This window comes from Strix uralensis, chromosome 4, assembly GCF_047716275.1.
Source record: "Strix uralensis isolate ZFMK-TIS-50842 chromosome 4, bStrUra1, whole genome shotgun sequence".
NCBI classification, from domain to species: Eukaryota; Metazoa; Chordata; class Aves; order Strigiformes; family Strigidae; genus Strix; species Strix uralensis.
Window position 1 is genome coordinate 124,161,808 of NC_133975.1, and position 22,620 is coordinate 124,184,427.

Consider the following 22,620-nt stretch of genomic DNA (forward strand, 5'->3'; position numbering starts at 1 on the left):
TTGTTTTAAAATCCCTGTGTTTTTTAGGGATAGTAGCAAGATGCAAAGTTGCCTGAAGGAGAATTGCCCCAACTTCTTTCTATTCTGTGTCCTTCCTTCACCAATATAGAAGCAGCTATACCATTGAAAATTTAATGAAGCTTTCATCAATATAATGCTGTGCCTCTACATTCTCTGAAACGTATTCATATTTAATGAGCTTCTAATTCTAATTTCAGGTAACAGGAACAACTGAATATAACCATAAATCTGATTTGTTTGTGAACAGTGTGTCCCATGTCATTTACAGTTCGTAAAGTCGTCATTGATGACAAGTGTGGTAAAGCAGGGGGAGAGTTGTACATCTGAGCATCAAGCAGCTGCTATTTAAATCAGCTTTTGACTGCATTTGGTAGTTTGTTAAAAGTGTTTTGTCTCAGACCTTTTTTTTTCCCATAAAAATCAGCCTCAGGAAACAAGCAATGACCTTAAAGCAACGAGGTTGTTGTCCGAGTGTCATATTTGAGTATCTCTGTTTCGGGGCCTTTTTTTTTTTTTAATTCTTAGCAAGCCTAAGGTTAGTTCCTTAGTTAAAAAGTACAATAGTGGGAAAATATTTTGGATGTGTGGGAGAGCTGGTAATAATACTGAACAAAATATAGAATTGTGTATAATTAATTACAGAAGATGGAAATAGGGTAGGAATAACTGTGAAAATATCCTGCTATGCTCTGGACAGTCTCAAACTGAAGATTTCTCTGAAGCATCAAATAATGTTGCACTGCTAGGCTTGACTGGAAGAAGCAACAAGGCTTGTTTTGCTCTTTCTTACTGGGAGCGAATCATAATGCTGAAAAGATGGTACTGTTTACCAAATTTTATGCAATAACACCACCTATGAGTACATAATTACATTTTCAATTAGAATAAGAAAACATTCACCCTGAAACATTGTTTTGATCATGTGAAAATACTTTATTGTTCTATCTGCATTATTTAATTTATGGTCCTTTTATTGTTTCTCATAATCATAATTGACATTTATCCATTAATATTTAATTTGTGTTTTGGAGGTTAATTGCAAAAAAAGCCCATATATAATGTGATGCCATTGAATATAGAAACATAAAATTTAATAACCAGAAACATTCTCTACTACACATAGTATTGCCTTTGTAATAATACAAAAAGCAATGCAATGTAGAGAATGGTATTCACTCCACCCCCTTTCTTGGCAGTATGCAATTTTCTATTTCACCTATTAAAAAGTTCTTTTAAAAAGAAATCTTAATATAGTACCAAGAGAAAGCTACACTGGCATAGCACGTGTTAGTATGCTGATTGCTTTTGACTGTTCTTGTTTTCTTGCATTAATTTACTTGGAGCATTACACTAGCAGGGCTAATCAGGATGTTTTCTCACATATTTTTCTAATCCAACTTTTTATGCACGTTTTAGCAGTCTCACAAGTGGAACGCTGTATGCTGAGCATATTATATGGATATTCTTACTGTTTCAGGTATGTGTAGCAGCCCCAGAATTTTATTCGGTCTTTAGCAAGACTCAGTGCTTGACCATCATGGTCTCCTCTCAGAGCAGAGCAAGAGAAGTTGTTGGACTGGCATCTCCTGGGAGGTGCAGCTCTTGCCAGCGTGCAGCCCTCCGAGTGCCACAGGCTTGCAGGGAGTCTGAGAGCAGTCGTAGGCAGCCAGCTAGGATGGGGCAGGAGGGATCTGCCTTTGGTCTCCACAGTCAGCTCTGCTCTGCTGTGATTTGAGCCCTTGCCCAGGGGAACCTGTAGCAAATGCAGTGCAGCCTGCAGTCCCTTTGGCAGGCTGCGTTGTAATCCCTGATCCTGATGGTTCCCCAGTCCCTAGCGCATGTCCCTGCAAGAACAGTGCTTTCCTACCTTCTGAATTCTTCCCTACCTCATTTTTAAGGCTTTCAGAGACTCCTTCCTTACTAGAAAAGATCTGGTGTGGGCAAGTAAATCTGACAACTCCAGAAGTAGGAAAGTAAATTCATTTGCCGTACTAGTCTGTTCTAGGCATTTTGTGCTGGGCAATGTCAGATATGTATCAGTGATAGACACTTCTGCTGTGTACTGATTTCAATATTTACTGAATTTATGATGGCTAATTAAAAAAAATACAAATTTCTAATTAAAATTCTTGTTTCCTAGCCATTTGGGATGCAGAGCAGTACAACAGTGGAACAGATGAAAGAGCAGGTTTAACAAGACTATTGTTTCAAAAGACTAGCTCAGTTCATCAGGTGCTTGAATACCAGCGTAGCCTCACTCATGCAAGTAGCCCACAGAAACAGACTCCTCATGTGACAATTATTTTTAGGATCAAAACCATACTATTTATTTTCACTTCTAAAAAACGTACATCAGTTTTTTCTGACAGTTGTTTTTCTGTCAAACAGTTAACACAGTTTATTCAAGATAAGTTGATGGCAGTAGACTCGGAGTTTGTCCTAATGCAGTTACTTTTCGTATTTAGAAGCTGAAGGTGGTTGAGATGAGGGAGAAGTGTGTGTGGTTTTTTGGTGTGGGTTTTTTTTCCCTTTAAATATTACCAGTTCAGAGGCCTTAAATGGTTGTCCCTCATCTTCTCCCGAGGGACATCAGATCTTTTACTTGCCAGTCATAAGCATTGACCTCTTTTGACTGGGTCAGCTTTTGACTAGGAATTGTAATAAGTATACCAGTCCAACTTCATTTCATGATGAGAGAGCATTTTTTGTGCAAGTTTGGAGGGACTATTTTAAATAAAACTTTGATTATTTTCCTTTCCCAATTTCTGCAGATTTATTTTTTTCAGATTCTTTAAAGATAATTTGAGTATTTTTACCTGGAGTCTCTTGAGGCATGTATAAATTGCACATGAAAGCTACATTCTGAGCTTTGTTTTGGATTTAGCACCCAGAAGTTAGAAAATGCCAAAAAAAGGATTCCTTGTTCAGTCTTAGCTTGCTTCCTCTGTATATACGGTAGCATACTATTACTGACGTAGAATGCTGGTTTTCATCTTGCAGGACCTGTTTTGTACCATATTCAGAGAATATTAAGTTATTTTCTGGACATTATCAAGCATATGTAATGAATAAGAGGATCACTGATTTCTTCCTTTTCCGTAGTGCTCATTGTCTCTGGATATAAAACCTTTTATGCCTGCGTATTTCTCCTGTGATATAAAAGAACTGCTATCTCTAGCTTACTGATGAGAAAAATCGTCATGATTTTACAGGGATCTCTAAATTTTGAAGTGTGCTATAAGGGGAACATTAGAACTTCTTTCCCATTTACCCTTCATCTTCAAACACACAACCTGCTTCTACAGCAAATAAAAATAGACTTTTGAGAGCCTCATAATGAAAAGTGTTAAACTTAGACTGTGCCAATCCTATGAATAGCTGTCAGGCATACCAGAAAAGGGCATTTGTGTTAGTTAAGCTAATTATATTTCAGCTTTGCTCTGCAGTATAGTTTTCAAGTTTTTTTAGAGGTTTTATTTTGTGTTACAACTTTGAGCTCATAGATGACTGGTTATTTCTGCAACCTAGTGTTTGGGCAGGTGATCCACTGGATCATCTCTGTGCTACTGAGCAAGATTAAAACTGAAGTTTTTGTCCTGGGGAAAAGGAAACTGGGTATAAAAAGAAACTGAAAAGGAGTGGTGTTATTAGGGGCATGGAGTTTTTTTGCTTTGTTGGTTTTGCCCCTCTTGATTAATTTTTCTGTTATGCTTTATTGTCCAGCCTTACACAGAGTTGTATCGGCACATCTGAGGGGCATCAAGCTGTGATGCCAGTGCAGGTGCAGGGAGGAGTTGGGGATATGCAGCAGCAAGGCCTCTTTTGCCACCAGAGAAAGCCTATTGTGCAAACTGCCCCTCTGTGTCTTTTCCTTGCGTCCTCTTCGTGTTTTCTGAGGCACTTTGGCAGCCATGTGCCTTTGCGTGCAGGTTTTGTCTATGTGTTTTTAAGCTGAATCATGAACAAAAGGGTTGCTCTTTGCCAAGCATCTGTGATCGTGCCCTTTCAGTGGTATTGTTACTGCTTGTGCTCAAACGTTATGACTCTTCCCACATTCTGCTTCTAGCACATACAAACTTTGTGACTGGCCTTATTGGTGTAAAATATTTTTTTTGCTTTGTTCATGAAGACATCAGACATCATTGGTTGTGCCTTTTATGTATAAAGGCGAGAGGAAGAAAAGATGAGCAGTGGTGTGCTTAAAAAAAAAAAAAAAATTGCCAGCTACCCGTGTGTGGTGACTTCCACTTGAGTCTCCATGGTCATTCCAGCTAATTGAAGTCCAGATGTTTCCCGTGTCACATACGTGTCCCATCCTTGTGGTCCTACCGTTTTTTTGGCACTGAATGGTGAACCAGTTCAGGGAGGTGATCCATTTTGGGGTTTTAGACAAGTTATGAGCTGAATTAGCTCCTTGTATGCTCCTGGGCATGTCTGCTGGTGTACAGGTACTAGGACTTGAATATGGGGTGGGAAATTATGGCAGCCTAGATTTAAAAGTAGAATAAGCTACTTTAGGACTAGACTCTACCTTGTACTTGTAGTAGCCATATGTGATGTCAGTGAAAATAAATACATAAATCTCTGTATTAGGTACTTGTATGTGTCTTTGTTGATAGCTTCAATGATGTGCCAGGAGAGCACTGTCTTGGTAGCGTTACTCCAGCATGAAGTGGCCATGTAGGTGTGTGGCAGCCGTGCAGAAAAACCCCTTTGATCTCAGATGATCCAATGCAACTTCCCAATACATACTATGGGAGTTAAGATGTTTGTTTTAGTTGACAGCCTGAGCATGCAGAGGCTCCGTTTTTCTTTTGCTCAAACACTGTATAGCTTGGATTTGGATTTAGCTTAAACAAATTGCAAGGAACTGGCTCTTCATGTTATGTAAAGTTTATGTTCCTGAGAATAAAAGGATCACTTGTGGATTACTGGAAGTGTTGCAATTTGAAAAGAGCTATGCTGAGGAGGATACAACCTTCCCATTGAGTGGGGAGAGTTCTCAGATCTGTTCTCATTTAGATCTTTTCATCTTCCAAAGCTTGGGCAGAGGGATTTGGTTTACCGTGGCCTTCTACATTGTCACCAGTGTGAATGAGAAGCTGGTACAAGATACTACTCAGGAGGACGATCACTGCGCAATATGGTACTTGGGAAGAGTGATGTTTCTCATTTTGCTTATTTTTCTTCTCTACAGAAATGAAAGTGAAGATAATACAAAGCAAAATCTGTTTGGACGGTAGTGGGAGTGACAACGAAGCAAGTTTGATATTTGATGCATCACAACTGTCATCACTGAGCTGCTTTTTCTTTTCTCTCTCTTTTTTTTTTTTTTTTTTAGCAGTGTATATATTGGTACTAACCAGAAGATCTTTCAGGAGTCCCAACTATGAGTTCTGTGCAGGGAAAGGAAAAATCCTTGACTTAGCTGCAGTCTAAAAAGTGAACAAATTTGAGCTGGGGAGGTGAAGATACACTGGGAACAAGAAAAGCAGAATTTCCTCCTTAGTTGATACAGAGTGTCTTGTGCTAAAGTGCTTGCTCAGTTTTATGCAGTATTTTTCAGTGGAGTTGCAGGATGGGGTAGGGAGTAACACTAATGTTAGAGCTTCATGGAATGTAGGTTTAAGCAGTCAGTGATTGTATTTGTGTCTCTTAATCTCTATGCTGTTTTTCTTTCCCCCCTTGCAGTAGAGTACATGGGCTGGTGTCAGGGGATGTTTGTGCAGCATCAGAGAGTGATTGTGTGTATGCAAGTCATCTTTGTCCCCTGGCTTGGGAAGCCATCCCACAACTTTGATCTGCGGCATGTGCAGGTGGAGAGAAGGATGAGGAAAAGTCATGCTCCCATTAGCCTCCTGAAAGTACTTTGTGTCCCTGGAGTGCTAAACTTGGGGTCTTTTCAAAGAGTAATAGATGCCATACAGGTGAATCAGCCTTTTGTGCTGAGGGCCAGGTGCTTGACTTATTTTCAAGCTGGCATGGTAGGACACACTGGCATTCATCACCTTTGTAAACACTCCTCAAAGCTGAGGAAGGCTTTTGTCTTGTAACCGGTTTTCCTTAATGCTCTGGGAGTGACTGTCTTGATGCATTTTCCCCAAGTGTCATCAGCAGCCTATGAAATATAGAGGAAGCATTTCTGCTGTGTGACCTTTACAGCAGGGTGATCTGCACAAAGGACAACCAAGAATGAGTGTCTTTGTATTTTTGATACTTTGCCCAAATATGTATGCTTTCGGCTCCAGAACAGGGAATGGAAGTCTCCATGTCTTGGACCAGTCCTTTGGGCAATGCAGTTCATGTCCTCGTTTTTCTGCTGTATGTGAATTTGTTGGTTGATGAGTCATTCCTGCAGAACAGGAAAAAGATAAATTTTTTTTAGTGGTGGAAAGATCATTGCTGCTATTGCTGAATGGAACAGATCAGGACTGTGGTTTGTTGTGCTGAGCTTTATGTCAAGTTTAGGCTCTCACTTTTCTGAAAGAGCATTCAAGTTTCCCTTTAATAATCCATTACTCCTTTATAGCCTTTGTTTTTGAACAATGACTTGAGAGTATTTGTCTGTAGCAAAGAACAAGTGAAAAGTAGTTCCTGATGAGTTTTCCACGGCCTCGCTGCTAGGACTGCTTGCAGAGGAACGTTGGGCAGTCCTAGATCCACACTGTGTTGCTAGGGAAAGCAAAAAGTTACATGGGAATTAAGCATTTTCTCAAGTGTCTGGATATGTCTTTTAATTTTCTTTCTCCTTTCTGTGTTGTGTTTTTTTGTTTGCTTGCTTTCAGTAGGCCATTATCTTGAGGGGACTGATCTTGCAAACAGTAATGAACAGAGTTTTTATTTACTGGTGATACCTGTGGGACTATTCAAATAAGTATATGTAGCTGAATCCAAGACCTCCTTGAAGCCCACCGAATTCTGAGGTTTTGTTCCCCCTCCTTCCTTGAGACTTCTATTCCCAGAGGGCCATGAAGCCAGCTTGTCTCTCCAGTAGTAGCTGCCTGAAGGATTGGGCCACAATTGTTTCATAGTAAAAAAGACCTAAACATATTCACATTTTGACACGTTATGTCTGAGAACGGCTACGCAACAGTTTACAGCTTACACATTTTTAACTTACCTATGATGAAGTATTGAGTTTTAACATGCCTCTTAAATGGGTGTCTTGGGGATGGAAAAAGTGACTTAATTGTATATCGTCAAAACCAAAGAACTTCTTTTGGCATGGCCGTTTGATGGACCATTTAGCTTCACCTGAATCTGGTTTTGCTAAATGCTGCTGAGCAGAGATCACATGGGTTAGTCTTTCACTGTCAACTGTTTTCTGTGTAGGTGGGGGTATGGTGCAGGTGCTGGTGACAGTTTGGACTGTTTATCATTCTGCCCAGAGTGACAAGTGCTGCCTAGTTAGCAGAACGAAAACATACTATTATCTTATTAGTGCATTCACATCTTTATGCAATTAAACAGCATTATATTTCAGCTGCCTCTACTGTTCACCTTCCCACAGTTTCAACACTTTATCATTTAAAGCCTATGAGAATTTCACTGAGATTTAATTCCGCATATACAGCCTGGGTAGTAGTTGAGTGTGATTGTATCTGGGTAGTTGAGGGCGGTTGACCTGATAAGTGACTGTGTTCAAAGCAGTATTGTCAAGGTCTTCAGCAACTGAATAAGAGGAATGACCAGTGGGAAATACCCCTGTATAGGGGAGAGAGTCTTTCTTTCATGGGAGCACTTTCAGGTAAAAGGTGAAAGCTGACATCTTAGTATTTGGTTGCATTAAATCTACAGGAGGGCTGATCAGCAAGGAAGTTCCCTTGGGGTGTTTAATAATGCTGATTTCTGCAGTTGTTAAAGAAAACCCAGTATTTCACAGGTGCCTCAGTTCCATCGCTTGAAAGTTTTGCAGCCAAGTACTTGGCAGTTCTGGAAACTGTACTATAAATTGATATTAGAGGTGATATTTTTGGGTGGAGTATTTTTTTGAGTAAGCATATACATCTTTAAACCATCTGACTCATGTATTCTATTTTTTAATACAAAATGGTTTTAAAGACTCAGCATCTTGTGGTGGTGGTGGTATGGCACAAAGCATAAGGTGACATGTAAAGGCCTAAAAGGAGGGAGAAGTGAGACTCTTACTACATCTCTAGGATCACTGAATTAATTTACACATTTATTTATTGCTAATGACCCTGTCAACCCCTGTTGGCAAGCTAAATAGGGTAGGGTGATGGTTCTAGTTTTGGGGCTGACATACCCCCTGTCCCAGTTAACTAGATTGTTGAGGGAGGATGGTAATAGTAGGGCAGCAGGTAATGGTTACGCTTCACCAGTACAGACAGAGGTGTGTTTTCTTCTATGTTGGGTTCAGTCATCTTGGGAATGTGGCCTGATCTTTGTGACTTTCATGACCAACTGCAGCATGTTTTTTACTGAGGAATTCTGTTAGACTGGTTAACTTTGTACATTGGATTCAGGTCATGCTGCAGTAGGTGTCACCAAACTTGTTTTACAGTGTTTTCCAAGGAAAACACCCAGTATGGTGTTTTCTGCCCTGGGTAGGCTGATAGGCTGTAAATGCAAAAGGCTGTAGTTGCTTTTCAAATACTTCTGTTGCCCAATGGCATTGCAGGCTGTTCATGGACTCTCTTCAGGGTTTAATTGTTGAGTGCGTGATAGTTGCAATAGCCAGGGTGCAATCTTCAGTATCTACAAGCAACCCATCTCTTCCTCATCTTTGGATCCTTTTTTTATTTTTGACCAGTAAATTTGGCTTGCATCCTTTGTGGAAGTAGGTGAGATGATCACTTTTCTGTAGCATCATAATGTTTCTTGGAGAAAATGCTGGTAAACAGTAGAACACCTTATACCTATATCCAAAATGTTGCATGTGGTTTTAGGGGATGGAAGCAGCTTGGATTGCCCTTTAGATAAAAGTTGCAAAATTAGATAAGTGGCTTAAGTTCATGGGGATCTGAGCTTTAGAGAATTTACTAAAATTGCAGGAGTGTAGATTTAAATTAAGTAGACTGCTAATTGTAGGTATTGGTGATAGGTTGAAGGACTTTATCTTGCAAGGACAGACTGTGGCAAAAAGGTCTTTGCTGCACTCATGAGTAGCTGAATCAGAGAAGGACCTTCATTTTTTTAGATGCTTGTTTTATCTATAAAGGGGGGAGTGCACCCTTACATGGGAAAAGTTATCTGTGTAAGCACATTACAGAACAGTCATGGTCCTCAGCACACAAGTAACCACCTACCCAAATGTGTGCCACAGCACTGAGCTTGTGCTTTTAAGTCTGAAAAATTCAAATTTCACACAACTGTTCTGAAAACTAGTCCCTAAGCTCTAGTGGAAGGATCCTTTTTGCCCAGGTTATCCCCATTGGACATCAAGGACAGTTTGTGCATTCGGCTTGCAAGATTGAGCTCAGTAATTCCTACTAATACCTAATTCCATAAAATGGTCAGAGTAGATAATTCAGAGTCTGGGATCTCCTTAGAGATTAATTTTTGCGTAGAGAGAATTTTATCTTTTGTGCATATGAAGTTTGCTTTGGCCAAGAAGGTTAAAGGTGGTTGGTGTCAAGTGGGCACCTCCAAAATGTCAGCAATTAGAGGGGACTCTGTTTTCTGAAAAACTAATCCTTTGCTTTTTTGGGTTTCTTTACTGTGTCCCCCAGTCTGGTCATCCAGAAGTTTTCTAGTGGCTATTGCTTTCATGGAGGGTCTGCAGAATCAAAAATTCCCTTGTAAAATAGATATTGGGGAGTGGGGGTTGAAGAAGAAATCCTGTCATTATCGTGTATAAGCTTATTATTTGAATGAGACTAGGAGCGTACAAAAAGGATAAAATTCTGTGTTCAAAGGTTTTCAGTCTTCCTATAAATATGTACTCAAGGATATATTCTCCCGATTTGTTTTAATTTGACTGCTTTAGTGGCACTAGATAATATCAGGTGTTTATTGTGTGTGATTTATATGGATAAGGAAAACACTGTTCCTGGTCTGAGAAACAGTGAATAATGTGCTTTACACATGGCTTCAATACAGCTGTTGTGAGCCTAAACAAATGCCACTTTTGAATACATGCACAGATCCCGTATAATTATAGAGCAGAGTGGTGTTTATGAGAGAACCTGCAGCATTGTTGAAGGCTCCTCAGCTGATGTTTGGATAAAACAGATAAGCTCAAATATTGTCTGGAACTGAGCATCTGAATCTTGGGCCAGATTTCCATTTCCTTGCTTGTTTTCAATGGCTCTTTACATAAACAGCGGGACTAGTGGGCTATGGTGCCGTGCAGCATAAGACTGTAGCTGGTGATACTGGTCGGTTTTGGTTGTCTGCATGATATTTACAGCTGAAGTAGTGAATGGAAATTTTGAGAACTTTTTTTCCACTTAACTTTATGCAGAGATCGGAGCGAACTTTTCTGCAAAACAAATAAATTTTACCAGTTCTACAGAGGGTGGAAGGTGTAGTTTATACTAAAACAGACATTCAAAAATCCTTCTTCCAAGCTATTTCCACACACAAATAATGAGCCACACACAAATGCCCAACAAATCTGCACTCTGAGTTTGGTGTTTATGCATGGAAGGGACTCCACATAATGAATAACAGATTTGTGGATATTTATCTGACTTCAAATTGTTTGACAACAATTCGATTGTGATCATCTTGCCAATGTGGGGAGGCAGCTGTGTCATCCCCTGCCCCCTGTATCCTCTGCGGTCTCTTGTCCCAGTGTCTGCATCCACTGCTGAGTAACTACACTGGGGTATTCTGTTTTCTGTGGTTTGTGGCATAACAAGTACTGATATAAATACAGACAAGAATATAATTTATTTTGCTAGAATTTTTTTTTTGCTTTTGTCTTTTTGCTCCTCCATTAATACATGTTGTCTTGCTTCTTGCTCCCACATTGTGCAACTGATTCTCCTCATTGTCTCTCCTACTGACAAATATTAAAAGACAGAATATGCATCTCAAATTTTCATCATGATAAAAATTGTTTGAAATGTGCTACAACTTTGAGAGAGCAGTTTGTGTTGTGTCTTTGGTATGGTGAGTAATGTATTTGCTTACTTCTGTGTGATAACCTGTGAGGCTACCTTCAACTTTACTGAAATAGGGCTGGGTTTTTATTCCCTACAATCTGTAGGAAATGGTTGAGATGCCAGCATAGCTAATGAAGGTCTGACACGTCCTCCTTATTTTTAATACCTTCCTCTAAAAGTAGTTGCATTGAATGTGACCTCACAATTTTAACATCAAAAAGTTTGTGTTATGTTCACCAACTGGTTTAATGTACTAAAATAGCAATTGCTGTTTATTTTTAAGCTTGAGAAAAAAGTGGTTTTTTACATTATTAAATTTACAATGCAAAAGAAAGTTCCCTACCAGGCTTTAAGTATGTCAGGATCTCTGCCACCCTTAAAAAGGAAATTGCAATCTGTCCTGCTCAACGGCCAGTGTGAGATGGGGGGGAAGAGGTTTTGGTGTGTTTTTCCTTTTTTCAATAAGTCAAAACATATTTGTTTTTGAGATTGTTTCATTGGCCACATGTTGTATGTTGTAGGGTATTTCAAGACATCCCTGAAATATTTATCATGCTGTGTCCCACCAAGAATGTAATCTTAAGGTCTCCACTGTTTATGAAGCACAGTCTATATTTTATCTCATGCTGAGAAAAGATGTGATAATGGTTGTTTAGGGATTATGTGAAAATGGAGTGAGGAATGACCCTTAAAAATTGGTAGGAAGTAGGAGATTCCCAAATGAGACTAGGGAGGCGGGGAAACTGTTTGAATTGCTACTGTTGGGATTTTCTAATGAATATCTCCTTTGCACTTATACTGGTGAAAATGAGATTGGTGAGATAAAGAAGCTTTTCAAGAAAACGCAATAAAATTCTGTTGGGTTAGAGAAACAAAACTTGTAACTCTAGTAACTTGCCTTTATTAGTGCTGCAGTTTCAGAGACTGCAGCCACAGTGTGTGATAAGGTGCCTGTGATGCTGAAGATAATTAGTGGATCGAAAGTGCTGGCTCTGGGAAGTATATAATGCAAATGAGCTTTAGGCTCAAGGCTAGCATGGACACTCCTAAATAAGCAATCTATTGCAACAAGAGATGCCTTACTTGTAAAGAATGAGCCCAAACCCATCTTTAACTTTTTTAGGTTACAAAACAGGTAGATTTGTCAAAACCTTAGTGCTGGGTTGCAGAGCTCTGTGTGGCCTGTGGCACATTCAGGGGCAAATGTTCTGCAGATTTCTCTGGACAGTGTAGTGCATGGCTCTGTAGAAATGCAGGGAATGACTGAAATAATGATGGACACTTTTTGGGTTGTGTTCTCTCTTATACTTTTGGATCAAGCTGAAATAGCCGGGTATGCCACGAAAACTTTGTAAGAGGGGAGGGAAGGACAAATTTTAATAAATGGCATTGGATGCTGTTGAATTCAGAGCTTGGGAGGAGAGGAATTTTATGCTCTCCCACCCAGTGGCTATCCCTAATAACTTCAGTTCTGGGGTCTTGTTCAGATTGAAAGGAGCTTTTTGGGGGCCCCTGGCCATGCTGGACATCTGCACGGGTTGGATTTACAGTGGTTACTTCCATTGACAGTAGTGAGGAGCTCTCTTCCAGGAGAAGTATTTCTGCTAAAGTTGAGTTGTCTTGCCTGAGATGTTATGACACAGTTTGTAAGGAGTGTGCTGAATGCTGGGGAGGGTCTTTTCTTGCCAGAGTTTTTGAGGATGTGATCCTACATAAGTCTAAGCTGTTCAGAGGTTGCCTGCTGTGGTGCCATTCTCTTCCCTTGCTTTGCAGCTGGGCTGTGCTGGTGCTCGTCTTGCAGACATGGTGGCAGTTGGGGCATCTCCCTTTGTCAAAGCCCTCTCAGTGTCAATACATGGGTGGAAGCTGCCTGAATGGGAGCATTGTTTGTGGGGTGCCCTAACCTGTCTGAAATCTGCGGCAAGTTGGGCTGCTCAACTTGTTGGGACCTGGAGTTCACTTGAGGGTTCTCCTAGTTCCGCTTTGAGAGCAGATCTGCAAAGCTGTGTAGGTATGTAGTGGTGTTTACAAAAGTGCCTACCCATGCTGCTGGGCACCTAACTGCATTGTCTGGTACTAAACACAGTTCCTGGTCCCTGTTCTCTTCATGCTTCAGCTTCCCTAATGGATGAGTTTTAAACATGTCCGGCTTTCAAGACTTTCACAATAGTGGTGTGATATGCTTGCTTTACCTGGGATTTTATGTTTCACAACCTCCCACTTCAGCTTTCTCATCCTGATTGCTCATTCCTACCTTTACTTTGCCCATTGCTATGTGCTGGTACAAGCATTTGTTAGCTGTGTGGTGAACCAAATGGAAGAGTTCATCTGGCTGAAAAATAACCCAGAAGTAACTGTGTGGCTGCACAAATGTTTTTCTGGCCTGTGGGAGAGGACAGCAGGGGAAGGACAGTGTATGGCAGTGTGAAGGCAGATTACAACAGCTTCTTTGGCACTGGTGCTGACTTTACATGTAGAAATATAATTTTGGTGTTCCTAGGCTGCATATTTAAACTCAAGGTTGTTAGGATTTTTGCTACTCATGAGAATGGAAGTTGGTATCTTAACCTTTGAGTTTGGTCACTCATTTCTGACAAATTACATAAAAAGAAACAGTTGTTTTTATTGTATCATAAAACAAGATTTATGTACGAGCTCCCATGTAGCACTTTGTCATGGCAGACTGTTCTTTCAGTCTTTTCAAACCAAGTAAGCTTAGTGGTAGAGAGGACAGCTCTTCATTACACATTGCTTTTTGAGTACTGACAGTGTTTTCAGAGCTACCCAGAACATGGACAATGCAGTTATTACTCCAACAGGCTGTTTTTTTCAGTTTTTAATTGTGCGTACATACACTCACACTGTCTCTCTCTGTTTGAATAGCTTAAGGAAATGGACTGTGTACTTTTTAGAGTGAAATACAAGCCTATGCTCTCGGGAGAAATTTGGCTTAGTTCCTCCCAAAAGCTGGGAGAGATAGGCCAACATATGCAGATCATTCAACAGGTATGTTTGCAAGAGATTGGAAAAGGTTTTGATTTTTGAGAGAGTTTTTAACGCTTGCATGTTTCCCATTGAGACCCCAAACCACTGTTGTTTTTATGGAAAACCTTGGTCATATGCCTGGTTCTCTTACGGATGTGTATCTTATCAACTTCTTACTTTCTGAGATTAGACATGGAATACAGGAGTATCTTGTGACAAGCCCTCAGTAATGTGGTCAGGATAACCCATCATGCCACAAATACTTTTTAATTTTTTTTTTTCCCTTTTACCATATAGCTGCATTTCCTTGTCTTGCTTCCACATGCTGTTGTTGCACTGTAAAATGTGTTGAAAGTACAGAACAGAAGGTAGAAGCCTTGTTTTAGATCAAGTAAGAACTTTGTCATGATTGTTTTGGGGTCCCCAAAGCATTTATTTTCTGTTGTGTGTATTTTAGTTTTTTCCAGTGTGATTTCTGGCATATGTAGGTGTTTTGTAAGACTGAGTAAATAAATGCTCAGAATACTTGAGTGTTAGTAAGACTGGTCAGCGCTGGGGGCAGTTCAACCCACACCATGGTGTAGGACTTTCTCACAAGGTAACAAATAGATATGGAAGGAGAAGGGAGCAACGTGTCTTGTGTAGAGTTTGGTGTGTGTTCTTAAACTTGTAAATGATAAGTATATTTGTCTTGTGAGACAATGGGCAATGTTGAGCTGGATTATGTCTAAAAAAGTGCAGTTACTGCATTTCAGACAGACATGAGAAGTTACGTAATTGTTTCTTAAATTCAGGTGTGCTGTGGGCAGCTGCTAATCCCAATAGCTAGCCAATTTGATGTTTGAGAACCCTGAAAACTTGCAAAGGTTCTTATTCAAAGAAAATAAAGCATAATAAAAGGGTTATTGACATAGCTGAATTATTACTTCAGTGCATGTGTTTGCCCAGTAGACTGTAATGGCTTTGAAGTAGTTGTTCTGGTACATTGAGTAAATTCTCGGTCAATTTTGGTATGCCTACTCATTGTGAAAACACTTATTTCTCAATGCCACACAGCTGCTCTTGAAGTGTCAAGAATTGGCCTGTCAAGTATTGGCCTGTTGTTTGACCAAATTGACATAATTGTGCTATAAGACATGTTTTTTATGGTTGTGTGCTTAATTGACTAGGTAGCTGTATCTTGTAAAGAACCACTTTTCTTTAAATACCTGTGGAAATATTTTCTCTATACTATCCCGAGTTAATACCATAAAAGGTTCTTCTCTATTTTTTTCCTAGGAAAAACGAAAAGGCTCATCTGTACTGGATAAATGTGAGTTAAGTTTCAGTTTGTTGTAAACTCTCTTGTCAGGTCCAAGCCACTTGAAATGGTTTTGTAATGGAGATGTTGAAACACAATGGGTGGTGGAAATGTTTCTGTTTATTATTAATTGACTCAGTATGTGGTTTTTTGCTTAAAATGCCAGTCATTCAAGGCTGTAGTTCAACCACTACCTGGTCTGCTTTCTTTCTGGTGAGTGCAGTTGAGATGAACTGGTCTGTGTATCAGGGTATGTATATGAGTGGAAAATAGGGTTAACTGTGGCTGAGTGTCTCCTAAATTTTTGAGGTCTCTGGGCTCATTTAACCTCCCTTCTGCAATACGGAGCAGAACTCATCTGATGGAACAAAAATGAAACAAAAATGTGTGCATGCATCCTTCTCCCAAAAGATACAACTTGTCTAAAAGCAGGATTGTATGCCCAGCATCTTGGCAGATGATGCTGAGAATTGACATAATACAGATGTAGGCAGAGTACTGGAGTCTTTTTTTTGGTTTTGCTTTGTTCTTTAAAGGAGAGGTTAAGATCAGCTCTCTGAGTCTTGATACTTTTGAAAAAACCCTAAATGTTAGCAAAGTAATCTCTGAGATTTTTGTCTTGCAGCTAATGTTACTATGGCCTGAACAGAGGGGAGCTGCAGACAACTGAAGATACTTACCAACAGTGTTTAAAAAACAAAAATTCTCATCTGATTGATAGAATTGTGATTTCTGCCTGAAAGCCTGAGATGTGCCTTTTTGCCATAAGGAGCTGTACTCTTTTATGTGGTGTGTGAGCTGCCTGTGAGACCTGTTTATTTACTAGTTGAAGACAAGACCCATCGTGGGTTTTTCTGCCAAATAAGGTTTTGAGAGAATTCTCAAGTTGTCTCCTTACAAAGTGAGTACAGCAAAATCTCCATTGGTAGGACTTCACAGAATCTGAACAGAGGACGAGGGAGAGAGTAATTGGTATCTTCTTCTCCCAACTCCCTCTTCTAGTTGGCAGACCGGGAAGAGATGGCACAAAACACATAAGCAGCTGCTTCTGCAAGTATTTGAATAAAGACTTCCGAGTTCTCGAAGCACTGAGATGTGAAAAGAAAAAAACTTTTTTTTTTTTTGTACCCAAGTCCCTACTCATCTGGGAGCTACTGATCTCCTAAGCTCCTTTATTCCAAGGCTCTCAGAAGCATTTGGTGACATTGCTTCTTTCTCTTTCCTCAGCTTTTGATCCCTAACCTGTAACGTGGGAAAAAACAACTTGCTTTCGCGCAGTTCCCTTAGCTTTTTGGATCACAGAGATCATCGTTTCTGCAAACTCTAGGAAGAACCTGCCTTCTAGGCTACGCCTATTAGTCCATCAGTCTAGAAAATAAACCTGCAATGGCGAACTGCAAATAGCAGGTGAACTCTTGGCTATGTGGCAGAAACCACTGTGGGTTATGAGGACTTGCTAAATGTACTGAAGGTTGTGAAATAAACAGGTTTGACAGCTGCTCACTCCAAATTGGGCTGTTCTTGTCTCGGTTCAAGAATCTTGGTACAGGAACACAAAATTGTCTGACCCAAGCTAAGCAAAAAGCCTGTGAATGTTTCTAGAAGCATCTTTGATTTAAAAATCTAGATGTCTTTCTATAAGCTTTCTCACGTGTGTGCTTTTTCCATTGTTTTTTTATGTTCCCTCGCCATAAATCAAGAGTCATTCCATTTCTGTAGGTAAATTTCCCTCTGACATCAGTTGAGGAACAAGTGAAAACACATCTTTTTTGCTGATTCTTTCCATTCCATTTGTTTGTGGTTCAGGTCTTGGCTATATGTTGAAGGCTGTATTATTATTTTTTAATCTAAACTGTTTTTTCTATAGTAGAGAGGATCATTTGTTCTGTGTGTTACTTTAAATAACAGAAACATCTTGGTTATAAAAGCTGAAGAAGAGGGGCTTAGAGATTCTAAATATTTGATACTGTTTAATAAGTATATCTACTAAAAATAGCCTTTGTAAAGAAGGGTAGTAACTCATTCTGTAATATTCCTAGTCAACAGCAAAAGCCATAAAGATTTTTTTCTGAAATGATTAATGGCTGCATATCTGAAGTCCTGCAAACTTTTGCTATGCTCAGCAGAATGTAAAATTTTAAAATAAAGAATATATTGTATTCTTGTTTGTGAAAATAGCTCTTCCTTTATTCTGTTTTTGTTTGCTCCCTTGCCAGCCAAGCTAGAAAAGTAAGCAGCACTGTCAGGCTATGCTAATGTTGTGAGCCATTTTCATCTGTTTAGTGTCCAAAAGGCTTGATTCCTTATCTGCCATCATCCCTCCATGAAGTGCATGTGTGGGGAGTGCAGGCTTGGGCACAAGTCTTGTACCCTTTGAAGACAGTTTGTCCAAAATAAACGCTCAGTTCCAGTAAGTGTAATTTAGTTGATAAATATCTAACAGTTTTCTGGAGAGGAACCTCTGTTTGTTTTCTGCATGTACCAAAAGCATTTTTAGTACAATCCTGATCCTGAAGTCCTTGAACACTGACATGAGGGCATGTAGTGCTGTTTGTGCGCTGATGGTGCCAAACCATCTAGATGTTTTATTATTTGCTTTCCTCAAAAATGTCTCATCGTTCTAGACCGCTTAGAGACTGAGCCAGTTGTTTAATATTTCATGACGATGAAGGAGAAGAACAAGACAGATCAAACCAGTGTCTGTGGAAATGAAAATGAGCATACTGGTGTATATTATCCTGGTGTGGAAGACCAGCAGAGTTTATTGTTCCTGGAGGTGTTGTGATTGCTTTTGTTGGTGAAATTACTAACAGTCTTCCCCTGTCATCCATGCATGTGTAACTCCCTGGACATTTTCTATTGATATTTTCATCCAGATTACCCATTCTCAGGATACTAATTTAAATCTAAAAGTAATGAAAAATTTTAGTGAATGTGTGAAATAGAATACAGATCACAGAGGCCGTACAACCTCAGTGTGAAGAGAAGCGGCAGTATCACACTCTGAGTGTGTGTTTAGACCTCATGTGAAGCTGTTGTCTTCAGTCATACTCAGTTTTGAACAAATTAATAGACCGGATTTTTAAGCATGAACATTTGTTATTGTTTATGTATGTAGCACATATGTATACATAATACATATATGCATATTAAAAATCACTAACTTAAGGCTCATAATTTAAGATGACATGTGGCCACCTGTTTTGGCCATGGTTTGAAGGGGAGTTAAAAAGGTGTTTCAGTGCTTTGCTCATTTGGGGAAGGCCAGTATGATGTGTTGGCCAATAAAAGTTGCACTGAATGATGCCTCCATGGTCAGCCTGTCCTTACACTAAGGCAAATGGCAAAGAGTTGGGCTTGCAAAGAAATGGAAGGATCCCCTGAGTTGATGTTGTCTGTGTGCCAGGAGAGAGCCCTGGAATGCTGGCTGTGGTGTTGGGGTGTCCCCCTGTGCTGCCTGGGATGTCTGGCTGTTGCATGGGTTGGGTACCTTTGCTGAAGTTGCATAAAATGTTGCATCTCTAAAAAAAAAAAGTCATGCTCTATTTTTAAATTTTACAGTGTGAGATAAATTTTTTTTAACTCACGTTTTGAAATTTTTATTTCAAGACATGAAGTAATTTATGAAATCAATCTTTATTGAAATATGCCTTCTTGGTGTTTGCATATGCTCTGACTTTAGTGGTCTGCAGCAAAATCAAAAGGAACTTGTTTGAGAGGGATTCAAGAGATGGCTTTTTTCCTTCCTCAAAAATCAGGTGGAAATGTGTGGTCAAACTTGTTTGCCATCACTGGGAAGGCACCTACAGTTTGTGGGGGCAAGAGTGACAGACCTGCTAGGTAGTAAGCTGGGGATCTAACTGTGTATACTAAATCTATCTGGAGGTGGAGAGGAGGCAGGATTGACTTGTCCCATATAACACCTTTTGAATAAATATAAGGGGGGATGTGCATGAGTGGATGAGAATGTGATCACCTGATGTGGGATTCTCATAGTGAGGGGTTGACTCATCTTTTTTTTGTATGGAAAGCTATTTTCCAGCCTTAAAAACACTGGTTCCAGTTTGGGAAGGCATTGAAACACTTGTATGAAGTGCTTTTCCAAGGAAGGATGTTTTTCCATAGTCATGTCCTGTGTAAACTTGAAATGTCTTCGATTTAGGGGTGGGGGGGTGAAGTCGTTTCAGGTGCTAATGTCTGTGCATAATATCTTGCACATGGAGACCCTGTTCTGTTGGTCCTTAGGCAATACTGTGATTAAAAAAACCAGTACAAACACCTGGATCCACCTGCCAAGTTCTGTAGCTTTACACTCCCTTTCTATACCTTAAAAAGAGGAGGCAGGGGTTTTTTTGCTGTGCTTTGGCTGCTGTGTTGAGAGAGACATATAAACAGCATGAGCTGCCAAAATGAAGGAGACGTTGAAACTGTCCTTATGTACCGGGCTGTTGCATGCACAGACAGGTTGGGGGAGGAAGGAGAAAGCCCGTTCCCTGCCTTGCCTTCTCTCTTGCATTTAGTGTTGCTTCTCTCATAGTGGTGAGCTAAATTATTTTCGTACAGAAGCATACTTCTTGAATTGATGTCCCAGTAACTTCTGAATTTCAGGCCTAATGTGCTAAAGGGTTTGATCTTTCCCTTTCCAGGTAAAGTGTATTTATATGTGCTTGGCTTTCTAACTGAAGGAATTCTGGAGCAGGAAAATGTTCAAGTAAATTGAAGGTTTGCTCTTTAACATTGGCAGCTGCTGTGCAAGATGCATTTTGAAACTGTAGTTCTACTTGTGTTAACAAAAAAAAAATTGCTCTAATTTTTTTTTTTTCAATTGTAAGATACAATTGCGTTTGTTTTGCACTTTCTAATCTTGGAAACAGAAGCTGGGTAGAACTGGTAGGTTCTAGCTAGCTCTGCCTCTAAGTACTGGAACCAGTTTTGTTGGGGGTAGGTCAGCAAAGTGAAAGTTCTATTTGAGATCCTTCACAATCATGTCAGTATCATTTCTTTTGTTTAACTTTTGTGCTGGATTTGTGAAGGTACAATAAGGTTTAGCTCTTAATATACAACTGTTTTGGCTTCAATGTAGCAAAACTATAAATAGACACCCCCTTGCCTCCCCAGCAGTAGGAAATGACTGCAGCAGGTGTTGTTCTCTGCTAGAAATTTGCACATTATTAGTGCCCAAGTACTTTTTAAAAAGTTGGTTTTCTTGTTGTGTGTTCTTCCTTTATTAAATGCCAACTGACTGGTCAGCAAGTATCTTGTTAAAATCTGAAACCTTCATTAAGGCAAAAGAAATAAAACCAGAAAGGTATTTTCAGTTTATTTCTGTGCAGCCTCTGTGTTGAGTATATTTTATGTGCAATTTTAAAAGTATTAACAGAAGGCACAGGAGAGCTGCATCATGCTGGTTGCTGGTTAAAATGGCATTTCGATTCTTTTAGCAGTGTTGGGCTGGAATTTAGCTCAGGTTTGTTATAGCAGTTGCACTGTGGTAGTACTGGTAGATGTTTGAAAGGCTGTGGGCAAGATTTGTATCCCTGCTTGTGCTGTATAGTATCTTGTGCTGTGAATGGCATCAAGAAAATAAACAGGTCTTTATGTGCAGCAGGGTAGTGCTCTGAGTAAATAAGGATATTGCAGTCTGGTCCAGGCAAAATGAGTTTGATGGTGTCAATAAAGAAGCTTCCCCTTGACCCAAACCCCATCATTGTGTTTGGATTAACTTTCAGTCTCAGCAAAGAGGCTGACTTGTTTGGACAGGGAGAATAAGTACATTTGTGCTGCTGAGATTGTTTCCTTTTAGCCGTGGTGGAGAGCCCTTGCCTTCTTGCCACTGTTGGTTGCTGAAGAAATAGTGAAATCAAGGGGCGATGCACCATGTACTTACAGTATGCGTGTAAACAACAAAACGGGGACAATCCTGTGTTTTCAGTTACTGTTTAACATGTACATGCCTTTATACCCTTTCTGTTCTTCCACAGATGCGAGAGCTGTGTGGAACTGCTGTTTGTGAGAGGGGCTGGGAATTGCCAGGAGTGCGATACCCCCCTGCGGAAGAGTAACTTCAGGGTACAGCTCTTTGAGGATCCTGCTGTCGACAAGGAAGTGGAAATTCGGAAGAAAGTGCTGAAAATGTGAGTGTCACCAGTTAAAAGAACAGAAGGTAGATATATTTAATGGATCAGCATTTTAAAAAATTTAGTTACTCCTCCAGTAGTACAGAGGAGATAATTCTTTTTTTTAAAGTGACAGCCTGTAAAACTTGACTCCATTTAAAGTGGAGGGATTTCAGAGAATCTGATTTTATGCAACAACTGAGGGCTGAATTTTCAATTTCGCCTTCAGGGATTCCTGCTTAGCATTAGAAAAAGTTGGGTGTTTCTGTGTGGCCTCCTTTGGCAAAAACTTGCCTCCTAAATGGAGATTATTAGATACTGAGGACTACAGCTGCTTTCCCTTTGAGGGGGTGAACATGGGAGTGGGGCACGAAGCAGGACCTTGATAGTTTTGTTCCCTGGGGACCTGTTCTGAGAGTTGGAAGGCTAGTTCCCTTCAAAATGAAAATGGACAAAAGAGAAGCTATGTTCGCATTGTTTTCTACTTCACACAGCAATTGTTAGTGGAAATGCTTCCTTACAAGCCTTGTGTTACTAGTTTGTCATGTAGATTTGAGAGCTCTTGGAATTGAGATAAGTGAGGTCTAAAATTTCATCTCACTCCTTGTGGACAACAAACATTTTTATAAGGAAAAGAAGCCAGCCAGTTAATGTTTTGGTAGAAGAGGGTCTGATGGAACGTAACAAATCTGGAGAGAGTTGTGTATGCAAAAATGAATGTACAGGTAAATTGTAAGCTTGGCACCCTTTATCTAAGACTTAGTATAATACTAAATGAATCATATGATATTGCTGAGATGTGGGGAAATTGTGTCATTGAATACCAAGATGCCAATGTGGACAGTAGTAATAGTTTTGATGTTTGATTATGAAGTCTACTGAAGTTAACAAAAGTCAAACTGGAATGAAGTCAGCTTAGTTGACTAAACACAGAATGAAGTGTACTTAGAACAGAAGATGTTGTAAAATGCTTGGCCCACTTGGATTTGTTTTTAGTAGGCAGAAAAAATGTCCCCAAATTGGAATTTGGCCCAAGAAACTCCCTTTTCTGATCCTTCTAGAAAAGCTTTTCTTGTGGCTGTTAGTGTTCTCTGCCTTTGTTAACAGGTTTCTCATGCTGAAGGGC

The 22,620-nt window shown here is 39.8% G+C and overlaps 1 protein-coding gene across 3 annotated transcripts in view; it reads left to right on the forward strand.

Moving 5' to 3' along the window:
* MNAT1 (MNAT1 component of CDK activating kinase) overlaps window positions 1-22,620 on the forward strand; it is a 124,697-nt gene that overhangs the window by 13,272 nt on the left and 88,805 nt on the right. For all 3 annotated transcript variants that reach the window (XM_074868988.1, XM_074868989.1, XM_074868990.1), the window contains exon 2: window positions 21,360-21,512. In XM_074868988.1, coding sequence (XP_074725089.1) covers window positions 21,360-21,512 — 153 coding nt within the window. The remainder of the gene's footprint in view (window positions 1-21,359; window positions 21,513-22,620) is intronic.